We start from the raw sequence: 15,119 nt of genomic DNA, 5'->3' as shown, positions 1-15,119 counted from the left end.
ATACATTTGATCTCCTGACTTTATTTCTTTGGTTTTACAATGATGCTCCAAGGCTAATGTATCTAAAATGTGTATCCTACCATGTTAGCATGCTGCCAATAATTTAGGCCTGCAGTTTTGCACAATGCTGACTGCAGCTACAACGAAACAAAGTACAAAAATGAATATACAAAGAATGGTTCATGTTGTGACAATTTAACTCTTAGGTATTTTAAATAGACATAAGTTAAGAAAACTCTAAATAGAGGTTTTAATGCAAGGCTAGTGAAAGACTCACTTCAAGAATATGGCAGGTCAAAGTTGGAAATGTCAAAACAACAGTTAAGCCCAGTCCAAAAGGCACCCTCTGCAGTCCTTCCCAAAGGCAACACTTTGGTGATCTCAACAATGTACTACAGACCTACAGGGCAAGAGACCCTGAGGGTGCAACTGAGGTAGACTTGTGCGACATGCAGGCTCTTCTTGTGCCATGTGTGGCATATTGGCCATTCTCTTTACTTTAAAAAATGAAATGACTGCTTGTCTACAAAATCTGAATTCAGAGAAGAAGCACAATACAGCTCAGTGACAAGTTAAATTAAGCACAAGTATTAATCAAAAAGCACTTTACTTACTTCTGAATATTTTTCTCCACTTGAATCACTAAAGGGTGCATACAGGGCAGCCCTTTGAATGCCAGAATGAGAAAAGGGACACCCTACAGCCTCGCGGTCCTCACATGCATGCACAAATGTGGATTGCAGGACCTTGAGTGTGCCGTTTGTAAATGGGCTTTAGACTTCTCCTTCAGTAGAATAGCTTACACACAGTCACATTGTAGAGGATGTCTTTTTACATTTTACAATGTCTGCTAACATTGCGGTTGCCACAGTACCATCAACGTAATCATTTCAGTATGCAAAAAATACACAAAAAAATAAGTTAATAACTGGAATGTCAGAAAATGTTATTTTCCAGATCTGATGTAAACTCTTTTATATTTCCCTTTTTACAATGGAAAATATGGGTTAGGGTTAGATAGCATCTTAGCACAAAAATCATTCTTAAAAGTTTGAGTGAGCATCTCCTCAAACACTCTGTCCATAAGTTAAGATGACCTTAATACTAAGATGCTTTGGAGAAACTTGCTGCCGATCCTTTATGTGTACACTATACCTCAGTTATACAGTCTTGAAGAAACCCAAGCTTGTACACACAAAACTGTCTTTGGTCTAAAATGGACTGGTTGACTGTCCTTCTGTACAGATGTATCTGACACTATCAAACTTCAGTGTTCATGCGCAGCAGAGACAGCAGCTCCAATATTTCAGGCGACAGGGTGTGATATGTTCTCCGTTTTGACAGGCCTCCTGACTCACGACCATTATTTCCTTCATCTGTCGCTTTGACAATCCCCTTTTCCACTTCAGTAGAGCAGGTAGGTGCTCCTCACTGCAAGACATTACAGACAAACCATCTTTGACACTGAGTTTGACAGTGAGGAAGAATCAGTCAGTAGACGTGAGACTGAGTTTACCTCTCTTTAGGGAAGTCTCTGTACAGTTCTGCACTGCTGACCTTGAGAGAATTTGTATCATTGTAATTCAAAATCTCACTCATCTTCAGCAGAAAATTTTTCTGCTCATCATCACTGATACTCTGCTTAAAACAGACAGGTAAAATTACATTCACCTTACATCACAGTGTAGATCACAATCACATACAGTATACACCACAGATTAAAATCCAAATTGCTACAAGGACTAACTGATGAATAGGAGAACACAGGACATATTGTCACACTCGTCACACTGGTCATATATTCACAGAACGAATCATTTTCAGCCAAACCTAGATATATAATAAAAGCTCTGGGTGTCCAACACAACATGAGAGGAACACTACGTAGTCATTTCATAGGAGATATTAGGTTTTCAATACATGTGCATTTGTGACAAATAGCCCTATGTTAAACCTATCATGAATGAGTACTCCAAAGACTTTTCTCTTTGGAGAACAAGAACATTTCAAATATATTGCATATCTATCGTGATATGTTTTATCATTTGCATATATTTATCAATTGTCTTGGAAATTCCATTTGGACTTAAAAGAATTTGATTTTTGAATTTTTACAAGGTTGCATAATGAATTTAAACACGTAAAGCTTCTAAGAATATTTATACTTGCAAATGCTGCCATTTAAAACTTGCAGTTTTTACCAGTTGTGTGAAGGTGGAATGGAAAAGCTCAGCATCTCTCATCATCCTCTTGTCAACATCACCCCATCTCCTTTCAAGCTGTTTGCACTTTCTCTGCATCAGACATTGCAGGTATGCTCTGGTAACACCCTGGTATGCTGCATTTACAATGTGCTAGAAACCAGAAGTGATTGGATTGTGAGCTGGATACGTGACAAAAACATGATACTGTGAAATTCACTGAATTTGTCAATTAAATATCTTCAAAATAACATCTCATATGTTTAGAATTCAAATTCTGAATCTTTACCTGTTTTGTTCTCTCTCCCTGTTCCCTTAGTGGTAAAGGTGCAAGCACGTTTTTAATCATGTCCATTAGTTTATATATGTGTACGTCCTTTTCCTTGAAATACTTCTTTAGATGGTCCTAAAATGGTGAAGAAAACAATGTCTTTGAAAATTCAGATTACATTTATTGTAAATGATTAATCTGAGTGCTAAGGTAGTAAAGACCTGGTCACAAAATCTAATAAGAACCGTTATAGTTATTTGTAATAGGCAGTATGAACCTGCATATGGCTTTTTTGTGGCTTCTATCACAGTAGAGAAACAAAAAGCAGTTGTTTGGAGAATTATATTACAATCCTGCACTTTTTGATGATTTGACACATCACAGAGTTGAGACACACCTCTGCCAGGCCTGCAAACCACTGCTGTACAATGGATGAAACATGATCCTCCATGTTCTCCAACATCTTAAGAGTGGGTGAGTTTGTATCATTGTTTGAATCCAAAATATTGAAACAGTAAGACCTGCAGGAAAGGGAAACCGTGACAAAAAACATCTATTGTAAACATAAACTCACAGGTTACATGTTAAAGTCGTTTGAAGTTGTACTCCTGTTATTAACAAGATATTTTAAGATATTTAAATGTCTAAACATAAGACATAAGGTGCAAAAGAATGAAATTCTATCATGGACTGCTTGTCATAAAGATATTTCATGCTTTTAGGCAGTTATCTAGACAGGGAATCAACTCTTCTCATCCACAGTAAAACTCATATTGTATTGTTATAGTTCTAATGTATTTTCCTCACTTCCTTGGAAAAATAAACAGATCAGCCAAACAGATCACCATCCAAACTCACCGGAGGTGCTTACATGTGTCAACTATCCTGAAGAGATGAAATGAATATGTTTCATTGGACTTCTGGGCCTCCAGTTGTTTCTTCTCATCACTCACATACCTGAAAAGATAAAGCTGTTATCATTTTTAAAAAATCTAAGCACAGTCTTGCATCAAATACAGGATGCTGTAGTAGAACTGTATAATATGTTATTGTATGTCGATGATTGTGTGCCTAAATATCTGGCTCAATATATTAAATTATATATTTTAAATATGACATAAAAACATTTACCTCTCTACAAAGGTGTGGAGTTCATTATAACAAAGACTTTTAACAGCGGTCATCAGAGTCTCGCTGATTATTTTTGACCCCTGAAGAGCAGCATCCAGACACTGGAGAGAGAGAGAAAATGATAGAAACTTACATGAAATAAATTTTTAGGCATAAACAACATCTTGTAGACATGCATTCCTTGGAATACATGTGACCAAAAAACTCCTTTAGTACCTGTATAACATCCAGATAAACTTTAATAAGATCTTCTTCATTTCTACAATCAAGATGAGCCTCACTGTAAAGCAAGATGTTCTGCAGCACAGTCGAGATGTGCTTCTGAAGGAGTGTAAGGAACCTCTGCTTTGACTTCTCAAACCAGTCAGTCAGTAACAGAGGGTCAGATACTCTGAGAACATGGTCCTGGATGTTGGGGCTTCCTGTAAAGCCATGACTGAAAAGGAAGTAAAGAAATGAGATGTAGTGCAAAGTGGCTTTAAATGTACACTGTCAACATTGTAACAACATCTCATATCCCAAAAAATAGTTACTTTATAGAAGAATGAATTCCGTAGTAACGTCAATACATGTTAATGTACAGATATTTTATTCAGAATCATTTCTATTGGTCCATTCATCAAGAAATTACAAAGTGAAGGGCAAGTGATGTTTCAAAGGATCTGAAAAAAAAACAGTTAAAAATTTGAGTTTTTGTTTTGATATGGCTTTGATAATTTGCAATATCACAGTTTATTTTACAACAACAATTATTTTGGTGCCTACCTAAAGTATGTCTGCTTCACCCACACTAAGAGGATTGAGACCTCTTTCACTGATGAACTTCTGTCCACAAATAAGTCCAACACAGCAAAGAGGCGGCGATTATAGCTGTCAATCAGGTAACTCAGCAGTCTTGAGTTCTCCAAAACAGGAACTAAGCCAATCACCTCGCTCCACACCAAACTTAGAGCGAGTTTCAGGTACTCCCCTGTCTGTAGCTGAGAGTCTCTGGACCCCTCTGGTTGGAGAGCGGGAAAGTGTTTGTCTACAGACTTTTCTATTATGTTGAGATACTCTCTCAACCAGTTTTGAGAGTAACTGCCCTCTTTTCCCTCAGGTGTGATACCATTCACTTTCGCCCACTGTTTAACCTGCTCAGCAGCTTGCTTCAGCTCCTGGGACCTTAAATCTCCTAGAAGAACATTGCTGAGAATGGACAGGACCCTCTGACCTTCATCTTCAGGACCCTGAGCTTGTATCTCAGGATCTGTTCCACACTGGTCTGTACTGTTTAGGCGGTGGCAGGTTTGTGTTATAGAATCTCCTGTTGGAGGCGAATGTATTTTTGGTTATGGTTGTCATCTGAGACATAACACTGTTTTTTGAAATTTGTTTTTTTTTTTTTTTCATGCACAAATGCTACATCTGGTATGACTATGCAATCAATGCAAAAGAAGTATGTAATTCTTCATTTTCATTGAAATTATTTGTTTCAATTCAAAGCTTCAAGTTAAACAAATAGCTGCCCTTAATTCCATCATTACAAAGACTACAGCATTTTCATTCATTTGCAGCACCTAAAAAATATTAAATTCCAAATAAATGAAGGAATGTCTTACCATCCATAAGTTCATTGAGCTGTGAGATCATGTTGCTCACCAGAGGTTTGCTGCTGTCTCTGTCCCTTGAACAACTTCTTCTCTTCAACGCATCATTGAGCGTTTTCAAAACCTTTGACATTTTTTTCTGTTTCTTGCTCTCTTTGTCTCCACAGCAGACTGTCTAATATCAGTGTCAATGTTACTGTTTAAATTTGATCTGTAAAGATTTTAATGACAAAGTCCACCTGACAAAGTTCAACCACACAGGCAGTTTCCTAGGAGCTCTTTTATATTTGCCAGTGCAGTGCTGGTATTCCCCAAAGAGGAATGAATGGCCCGCCCACTTCATGCAAGCCACAACTGCAGTACTATACTTTCCCAATAACCTAACACTCCCTTTGTTCTTCTTTCCAATACAAAATTCCCCAGGCTTTCCCTGTATAAGGAGAGGCAAGGGTTTTCCCTGAAAACAGAAAGTAGACCTGTTTAAATGAGGAAAAAAATCCTCATTTAGTTCAAGTTCAGTTTAACTTTCCACCTATGTTTGCCAGAAAAGGACCAGTGGTCCTGAAACAGGTGTCCCAGGGGACTTTTTTCTTCATTACAGCAACAGAATGTCATAAATTATATATTTGGAGGAAGTACAAGTCATAGATGAAAAGCATATAAACTAATGACGTAAAAAATCTGAGCTTATTTATTAGATGTGCACTGAGGTCATTGCAATGTATTTAAACTAGGATCACTTGATATTCAGGCCGTATAGGATTCTTGTAGGAATTTACAATTTCAAAATTACTGAACCTGAAGAAGAACTGAATTAACTTTTACAAAACAAAGATCTAAAAGGAAGGCCCGTACGTTTTATTATGGAAAGAAAGGAAAGCAAATATGATTCTGGTCTTTAAAGTATATTTTTCTCAAGGTCTTAATAAGTTACTCAGCTCCCAGTGATTAAAAAGGCCACAAGTAAACCAGCACATGGTTTCACTCGTCGTTGCGCAGTTTATGTGCTCCGTGAAATAGTACACGCAATCATAGTCTTAGAGGACACCAACGTGATTGACATTTGGGGTGACCAGTCAGCGTTGCAGGATTGGCTCCGGCGAAGTGGCTTGTCCAATGGGAGTCGACGGGCTGTATTTCGCCTTCAGGTTCGGTTTCGGCGTTACGACACCAGTCTGTCGGCGTAGAGGAGCAAGAAGGTTCTAGAGAGGTGAGAACTGGAACAGCTAAGCTAGAGAAATAACTCCAAGTGGAAGTTCTAACTTAATTCTTCTTTACTGTATATGTTTGATTGACATCCACAATTTGCTGAAAGTACTTCAGAACAGATTGGGAACGCGCAGTTGGCTGTTAGCTAACGCTAGTTGACGTTAGCTCAGCAAACGTGGTGTGGAATTACCTTGATGTAGAGAATCGGATTAATCTTTACGAAAAGTTACATCAGCTAGTTCGTGTAGCTGGATTACACGTTTTTCTGTTCTTCTTTCCTTTCAGATATCTAATATCGTCGTTGGATCCGCTGCATCGATCAGCACCCCGGAGGTCTGACGGTCTGTGTGTTTGTGCTGTTATATTCTTGACTTGCGACCTAGCAGCTCCAGCCAGCTCGACCACCAACCTTCACTGCGCCGTTGGACGACTAGCGTTGTGTTTATGTCTTTATTTTACGGAAACGGTAAGAATTCGTGTTGGTAACCGTTAGTTAACCTTGCTCAGTGGCTGGGGGAGAGGCTTGGGCTTTGAGTTGTTAACTACCCACGAACGCGAGAGAATTACTTCTCGGAATCCTTAAGTTAGCTAACCCAGCTAGTAGGAGTTCGGGGTGTGATGCTAACGTTAGCTAGCCGTTAGCTGTAAGGGTGTGAATGAAGAGGCTAACTTGGATCAAAATGGCGTCATGCATAACCAACCTTTCGTACACCATGGCGTGCGCACACACACACACACGCACACGCATTGTGCGGTCTGCTTAGCTCGGTTAGCTTTAGCCATGACGCACTCTGCAGCACATCGGAAAAAGCTCGACTCAGGCAACTTCCGGCGGGTTCTCGATTGTTTTTCTGATTCGTGTGGTTTTTTAATAATCCGGTTACTCTTGCTTAGCTTTCTGACAATTTCTGGATTGTTTTTATTGCAATAATAAAGCAATCCAATGTTTTTTCCACTTTTACGTAAGCTAGATATGTTAACTAGTCAGGTGGGCACAGTTGTATCTGTGTGACTGTAGACCGCCCTTTACTTTCGGACCAGGACCGAGCTGGAAGGACCTCTACATCCAGGCTGATTAAATAGATTTAAAAATTGCCATTAAATCTCTGACATTTTACTGTTTTTCACTTTTATGCTCATTGTGTATATTCACCTAGTTTAGAGTAGTTAACTGCAATATCCAGTAGACCGTGCTCTTGTGATCAGAAAGGCTAGGGGACTGCAGAGCCGATGGTCAAACAGACATTTGCATATATCTTTAAAGGGCCCGTTTTCTATATTTAATGTAAGTATGTATACATGTGATGTGTGTATGTATATGCAAATAAAATGAACAAAAGTATTGGGACGCCTACACATTACACCTTTGACTTCTCATTCTAAATCCATAGACATTAATGTAGAGTTGGTCCCCCTTTTGCAGCTATTATCCACTCTTCTGCAAAACTTTCTCCAAGATTTGGGAGTGGCAATTTTTGTCCATTCTCGTTCATCTCAAAGGTGTTCAATATGGGTTAAGCCAGAGTTCTGTGTGGCCAGTCAAGTCCTTACACATCAAACTCACCCAACCATACCTTTATCGACCTTGTTTTGTGTACTGGGACTAAGAAAGAAAAGAGAGTCTTCCCACAAATTTGGAAGCATACAATTATTCCAAATATCTTATGCTGAATCTTTAAGATTTCCCTTCACTGGAACTAAGGGGTCTAAGCCAACCCCTGAAAAACAACCCCCTAGCATTATCTTTCTTCCACCAAACTTTACAGTTGGCATAGTGCAGCCAGAGGGGTAATATTTCCTTTGCATTCGCCAAACCCAGATTCATCCATCAGACTACCAGATAGAGAAGTGTAATTTGTCACTCCACAGAATATGCTTCCCCTGCTCCAGAGTCCAGTGGCGGCATGCTTTACACCACTCCATTCAGTGCTTGGCACTGGGCTTGGTGAGGTAAGGTTTGCCTGCTGCTGCTCGGCTGTGAAAACCCATGCCACGAAACTACTGGTGCACAGTTTTTGTGCTGATGTTAATGCCAGAGGAGGTTTGGAACTCGGCAGTTATTGAGTCTGCAGTGTTGACAACTTTTATGCACTCAGCGACCGGCTCTGTAACTTAATTCCTGTGGCAGTGGAACTGAATGAAATGCCTGAATTCATTGATTAGGAGGTGTTTCTCAATACCTTTGTCCACATGGTGTATGTAAGCGTATATGTATAGGTGTATACGTGTGTGTATGTATATATGTGTGTGTCCTGTTCTGAATGGGGGTGCTGTTTTGCTTCATTAAAAAAAAAAAAAAAAAACATTGGCTGAAGCATTACTTATATAGGCATGAATAGTCTGGGCATAACTGCTGTAAGCTAAAATGGTGGATATATGTAAATGTTTGTGACTGTAAAAAAAACTTCACTTAATATGGACAGTTTTTTCAGCTTAATTGTTCAGATGTTGGCTGAATGGACTGAGGATTTTCTTGTAGCGTCAACACGTTACATCAAAATATTTAATTTCCAAAAAAGTGAGGGGAAATTAGATTTTCTCATGATAATGGCCTCTGTAAAGCTTAGCTGTAATGATTGACATGATTTTCATGCATTGAGTTTTATTTTGATTGTCCAGGCTTCTTTTGTAAGCTAATGTCCTTGTTTTAATATTGTCTTTGTTCTTGCTTAAAAATTATTCTCTTGTTCCTGCTGCCCCAACTTTAAGCTCATTTTAAGTGTTTGGCCAGTTTAGATACCTTGTTCATTGTGCATTTGGCACAGTGAACAAAGTACTTTGACACAGTTCTGCTTGTACAGTGCATAGAACATAGAGGCATACATCAGAACCAGAAATGAATGTATGATTTGACGGATGATATCACACCTCATACTTTGAAAGACCAGCAAAAATCAGGTGTTATGATGTCCTCCTCATGAAGTGATTAATTTTTTTTCCTCTTTTTTTTGTTTGCTTTTTTTTTTTCCAGAGCTGTTGCGCAGCTGTTGGAACGCGAGCGGTGTAAACCTAGACCACGAACAAGGAGCTTGTAGCCACGGTGGCAAAATCTTTTTCATGTCAGAGACCGAGCACGCTTGCAGTCGTTTATGTCATCCATTCTTCTCCAGACAGAAGATACCCAAAAATCCCCATCCAGGATCTTTTTATCTTGCTGATAGTGCTGCAAGCCACTCAAAATGTCTGTCAACGTCAACCGCAATGTGTCGGACCAGTTCTACCGCTACAAGATGCCCCGTCTGATTGCGAAGGTACTAGAGACTGTTAACAGCTTGGTGCTAAGTGAAACCTGCTTCAAGAAATAAATTAAAAGATGGGCCTCCTCATTGTAATAATGTAACGACTGTTGATGTTTTGTTTTTTCCTTGTGATTTATTTCCTTTATTTTTTCCCTTATCTGTCAGGTGGAAGGCAAAGGAAATGGAATCAAGACGGTAATTGTCAACATGGTTGATGTTGCAAAGGCACTGAATCGGCCTCCCACATGTAAGATGTAAACTACATTTTGACTTTTTTTTATGAACTGCATAGTACAAAATAGGTTTGAGAGAACTAGGTTTGGGTTTTTGACAATACATGTGCATCGCTTAATTTTTCTATGATTTTATAAATTGGGAAAGTACTTCACTCTAGTAAATTCAGATAAACAGAAACCATTATTCCCTCTGTTATTAATCATACTGTTTGTCAGTCTAAGTACTGACAATATCCACTGTATGCTTAGAAAAGTAAAAATAAATGTTGTGTTGCCCACATCTAGTACAGTATGATGGATATGTGCCCATGGGATAATATTCACTGCAAAAATTCTATGCAAAAAAGGCTTTTTGTATACAGATCTAATATTGCGTGCTGTCATATCAAGTGGTATGTGCATACTTGAAACTGATGCCTGTATTTCTCAGCATAACGTTTTTGTTCTAGTTTATTTAAGAATAATTACAGCTCCGCTAAAGTTACATGCTTTAGTGAGGTTTAAGACTCCTGTTTTTGACACAGAATGTGAGAGAGGCTTCGTTTTAGGAAGTTGATGTTTGTTGTAGGTGTTTTTGTATGCTCTATCCTGTAATTTGTATCTCCACAGTACCTGCCCATGTCTTAAACTTTATCTCCCTTCTTCTTTAGATCCAACCAAGTTTTTCGGCTGTGAGCTAGGGGCACAGACCCAGTTTGACTCGAAGAATGACCGCTACATAGTGAACGGCTCCCACGAGGCCAACAAACTACAGGACATGCTGGATGGATTCATTCGCAAGTTTGTGCTGTGCCCAGAGTGTGACAATCCCGAGACAGACCTAGTATGTTGGAGTGGTGGCTTACTGAGTAAAAACATGTACAGATGAAAATAATTGTGGTGTGTTTTTGTAGAGTTACATATATTTTCACTAGTATTCTAATAGTGGGATAGACAAGTAACTCAACTTCATGGTATAGTGGGACTTTGTGTTGCTAAGTCTGTTTATAGAAAGTGTGCCAAATACACTTTTAAGTCATAAACATTTGGTTTATTTTCCAGCATGTTAATCCAAAGAAACAGACCATTGGGAACTCTTGTAAAGCCTGTGGCTACCGGGGCATGCTAGACACGCGCCACAAACTTTGCACGTTCATCCTTAAAAATCCACCAGGTAAGTTGCAAACTGTATGAATGTTGTACTAGCTGTTGGCAATGGCAGAGTTTCCATATCTGGACATGCTATTGGTTAATGTTAGGTTTTTTATTTTTAATAATTAATATAAGCATGGAGATTCAAATGACAATTTAGTCATGCCCAGAATGTTTGCCTTCTGAACAACAATAAAAGCTGTTAAAAATAAACAGAATGGATAATGCTATGGCTGAACATGTGTGAAAGGTGTGTTTTAAAGTAATCTTTTTTTTTTTCTTCCTTTTTTGAAATAGAGAGTGACAGTGGGTCTGTGAAGAAAGAGAAGGAAAAGAAGAACCGAAAGAAGGACAAGGAAAATGGCTCAGGCAGTGGTGATGCTGGGAACCATAATGAAATCGATGCGCCGGATGCTGTAGTGAGTGTCTGCGTTTAAGTAGATCCTTTTGTGATGTAGCACCTGATCCAGTTGTGGCCAGTCATATGTGTTTATTGGAACATTTACTCTGTGGATGTGTATTTAAAAATAAATTCCTTTATTCATTTGGTATGGTGTCACCCTTATCACCCTTGGCTATGAGTAGTTCACAACTCAGAATTGACTAGTTAGTAGCTTGTCCAGTTATAAACATGTCGTCATTCGAAATTTCTTCTACTACTGACTGAATACTTTCTGTGCTGTTAGCTAGATGTTTGTGTAGTTCTTAGTGTTTATCATATTCCATTTCATTCTTTTGTCATGTTTTGTTGGTTTAACTAGTTAATGTTTGTCTTTTTAATTTAATGAGAAAAAGGATTTTTTTAAAAAAAAAGTTGTGTGTGTGTGTGTAGCATGGAGATGATGATGATGAGGATTGGGCAGAGGAGACCACTGAGGAGGCCCAGCGCCGGCGGATGGAGGAGATCAGTGACCATGCTAAGAACCTGACTCTCAGTGAGGACTTGGAGAAGACCCTGGAGGAGAGAGTCAACATGTTTTATAACTTTGTGAAAGTATGTTTCTGTCCCCTTGGAATCTTTTGATAGGTTTTTAGTATGTTGCCCAACTGATGTACATAAAAAGTAAGCTGCTGAATTTTGGCAAGCAGTCTGAGCGTATGATTGTCTTTTGGTGATTACTTATTCATTATTATTTTTTAAATACAATATGGTTTTGAGTCAGAGTAGCCTTCCTGTCCCAAAGATGACGGGATAAGTTTGCTTTTTGAGCCCACTGGGGAGAAGAACCTGATCTTATGCGTTTCGTTGTGTTTAGCAAAAGAAAGAGAGCGGAGCGATAGACTCTGCAGATAAGGAGATTCTGGCCGAGGCAGAGCGACTAGATGTGAGGGCCATGGGGCCGCTCATTTTGAGCGAACTGCTATTCAACGAGAACATCAGAGACCAGATCAAAAAGTACAAGCGTCACTTTCTACGTGTAAGTATCTACAGCTTTACCATTAGCACTAAAGATAGTTGAACTTTACCCTTTTTTAGACATTAAATGGTATTTTCATGCTTTTTTTGAAAGTGATGCAGAAGCAGCCATGGTTCTTGTATTCTTTGCAAGACCTCTTACACCAAATGCTACCGATTTTAAATCGAAGTAGTCATCTGAGTCCAGAATACAAAACTATGAAATTTAGCCACTTCTGTTTATAAGCTCGTGCAGTTAGAGACGCTTTCTTGTCCAGGTTGATGTTGGCTTTAATTACTGAACCTTCAGAATCGGTGTGATTTCACATTTGTGAAATACATTTCTTCCTTCTCTCTCATGCAGTTCTGCCATAATGATAAGAAGGCTCAGAAATATCTGCTGGGTGGCTTTGAGTGTGTAGTGAAGCTGCACCAGACTCAACTGCTGCCCAGAGTTCCGATTATACTCAAGGATTTATATGATGCTGACCTCCTGGAGGAGGACGTCATCCTCACCTGGGCTGAGAAGGTATGTATGTACACACATATGACAAACAGAATTATGAGGAGGGTGGTCAATAACTGCTGCTTTACTTTGTTACCTACTGAGAGTTTGCTTTAGCTTTAATGTAATTTGTACTCCCTACATGTGTTTGTTTTGAAGAGGCAATGCAGTTTTTTTTCCTCATTTTCCCTGTGTCCATATTTCATCTAAGGTGTCTAAGAAGTATGTCTCCAAGGAGTTGGCCAAGGAGATCCATGCCAAGGCAGCTCCTTTTGTCAAATGGCTGAAGGAGGCAGAAGAGGAGAGCGAGGGAAGTGAAGAGGAAGAGAAGGAGGAGGATGAAAATGTTGAGGTAAACATTTATTTGCTGCTCTTCCAACACACAAAATGCATTAAGTACTAAGATGGCAGTGTACAGTTCTACCAGTCAGATGTTTTTAATGCAGAATTATTCATATTGTTCTTGTTGTCTTGTTTCATTCCTGCTCATACAGCACCATTTACTTTTTAAAATCCCAGATCCCCTAGGTAATCGTCACTCAGTCAAACATTTATCAAATCCAGACATTACAGAACCTATGATGGAGGAGACCAAAGCAAAAGTCAAGCCTGTGGGGTTTTTTTTGTTTTTTTTTAAAACTGGGGTCTGCTGGTGTAAACCAAGACATCTAGACACCCATATAGCTCTGCAGACACTCCTGGGTTGTTAGTATGGCAGAATTAAGCCTTACTGTCTGGGAAGTACAGCACTTAGGAAATTCTTGATATTTTAATGGTCTGTGCAAAGAACTGGTTATTGATTATTGTACCACTTTTGGGTTACAAATAAGAGGAGAATGTTGATCCAGTAGCCACTTAATGATACAAATATTCTGAGGTAAAGATTTGATTCGGTTTTTGTTACTTTTTATTAATTAACTTTGCCATGCTTTGATTATACAGAGATTGGGTTTGTGGCTAAATCATATACATTTTATTTCCAAACAAAGGTTTACAAAGTAACATGTACATGCAAAAGTGATCTAAGCTATAAACAACAGAAATCTGAACTGCTTATTTTAAAACCTTTTATATGGAAACTGCCTTTTTTTCTCCACTTGCAATTTAAAGATGTGAAAAGTTTATACAGAGTTTCACCCTTGGCAGGTACTTTGCAGTTCAAATTATTATTGAACTTTTGTGGTCCTCTTAATGATTCTCACATGCACTACATGCATAATTAAGAGTGTGTATATGATTGGATTTAATTAAAATGTTTTAACTTGGAATTGAGGGGGGGGGGGTCCTTGTTTTGTCCATTGTCCTTTCTATTACCTTTTTGCCCCTGTATCGGTACATCTGCTGTGTTTATTTTGTGGTATGCTGACAAAACCCAACTCTTCCTTGCCTTTTAGGTTGTCTACTCTTCTTCTGCCCGGGAGCTGAAAGTGGAGACTGTCCAGCCAGAAAAGAAGGAAGAGGATGATGACCTTGATATTGATGCCATTTAAAAAATAAATAAGAAAAAAGAGAGGAAAAATACTATGACCGCTAATTTAGAATTTTCCCAGCTCCTTTCCAGTGATAAAGTTGATCACTATGGCCTCCTGTCGAGCCGTCTCTCTTATACTCCATGTCTTGTCTTTCCACTAGTTTACCCTGTTAACGCATGGTTTTAACACGGCGCTTTTATTGTCTTGCTGCTGAACTACTATGTAATGTTTAAGCTCTCTGTATTGAGAAAATTATATTGAGTTTGACTTCCTTGATTTATGGATTTACTTAAACTGCACATTTTTTTGTGATTGTTTTAATTTCTTTCAGGCATTTTAAATAAACTTTCTTTTCACTAGCGTATGGATTCGCTGTGTTCTCTTGGTGTGGAATTTTATTTCATAGTTATTTCAGGAACTCCTAGCATGGTTGATAATGCTGTTTCTGTATAGCGCAATATCAATATTAAAACTCGGCAAAATAGGTTACTTATGTTAATCAAGTCTTTGTTCTACAATAATGTAATGTGTAGGTTTGCTCCTCCTGTTCTCAGATGTTGGATTAAGTGAGCTATATGAATATAACACAAACTGCTTTTTTTGTTAGCTTCTCTGTCGTTGTAGTTCCTGTAGTTCCTGTTTGTCTATCAATACTGTCATGATTGACATTTTCACTAAGCATTAATAATGCTTTTGAATAATAAATGAAATCCTGATTAACGATAGCGAACATAAGGGA

General features: G+C 38.6%; 2 protein-coding genes across 3 annotated transcripts; one reads left to right on the top strand and one right to left on the bottom strand.

Moving 5' to 3' along the window:
- Position 1: 1 nt before the first annotated feature.
- On the bottom strand, positions 2-5,466 carry si:dkey-196h17.9. 2 transcript variants are annotated; one of them, XM_037538517.1, is made up of 10 exons: positions 5,205-5,466; positions 4,369-4,909; positions 3,820-4,039; positions 3,604-3,704; positions 3,331-3,429; positions 2,870-2,993; positions 2,491-2,607; positions 2,202-2,354; positions 1,517-1,641; positions 2-1,431 (listed from the first exon to the last, which is right to left on the bottom strand). In XM_037538517.1, exons 1-10 carry the CDS (start codon positions 5,323-5,325, stop codon positions 1,275-1,277), a joined length of 1,758 nt encoding a protein of 585 aa, XP_037394414.1. In that variant the 5' UTR covers positions 5,326-5,466; the 3' UTR covers positions 2-1,274. The 2 variants fall into 2 exon arrangements, with proteins under 2 accessions (XP_037394414.1, XP_017577566.1); XM_017722077.2 differs by having other exon boundaries at positions 1,517-1,638.
- Positions 5,467-6,259: 793 nt separating this feature from the next.
- Positions 6,260-14,744, top strand: LOC108443957 (eukaryotic translation initiation factor 5). Its single transcript, XM_017724885.2, has 12 exons — positions 6,260-6,402; positions 6,687-6,867; positions 9,373-9,652; positions 9,806-9,887; positions 10,527-10,699; positions 10,918-11,029; positions 11,305-11,426; positions 11,840-12,001; positions 12,264-12,425; positions 12,768-12,932; positions 13,120-13,260; positions 14,303-14,744. The coding sequence occupies exons 3-12, from the start codon at positions 9,581-9,583 to the stop codon at positions 14,396-14,398; spliced, it is 1,287 nt and encodes a 428-aa protein (XP_017580374.1). The 5' UTR covers positions 6,260-6,402; positions 6,687-6,867; positions 9,373-9,580; the 3' UTR covers positions 14,399-14,744.
- Positions 14,745-15,119: the final 375 nt, after the last annotated feature.

Source organism: Pygocentrus nattereri, chromosome 5 (genome assembly GCF_015220715.1).
Source record: "Pygocentrus nattereri isolate fPygNat1 chromosome 5, fPygNat1.pri, whole genome shotgun sequence".
Lineage (NCBI taxonomy): Eukaryota > Metazoa > Chordata > Actinopteri > Characiformes > Serrasalmidae > Pygocentrus > Pygocentrus nattereri.
Note: the sequence above shows the minus strand (reverse complement) of the source record. Positions and strands in the feature narration are given on the sequence as shown.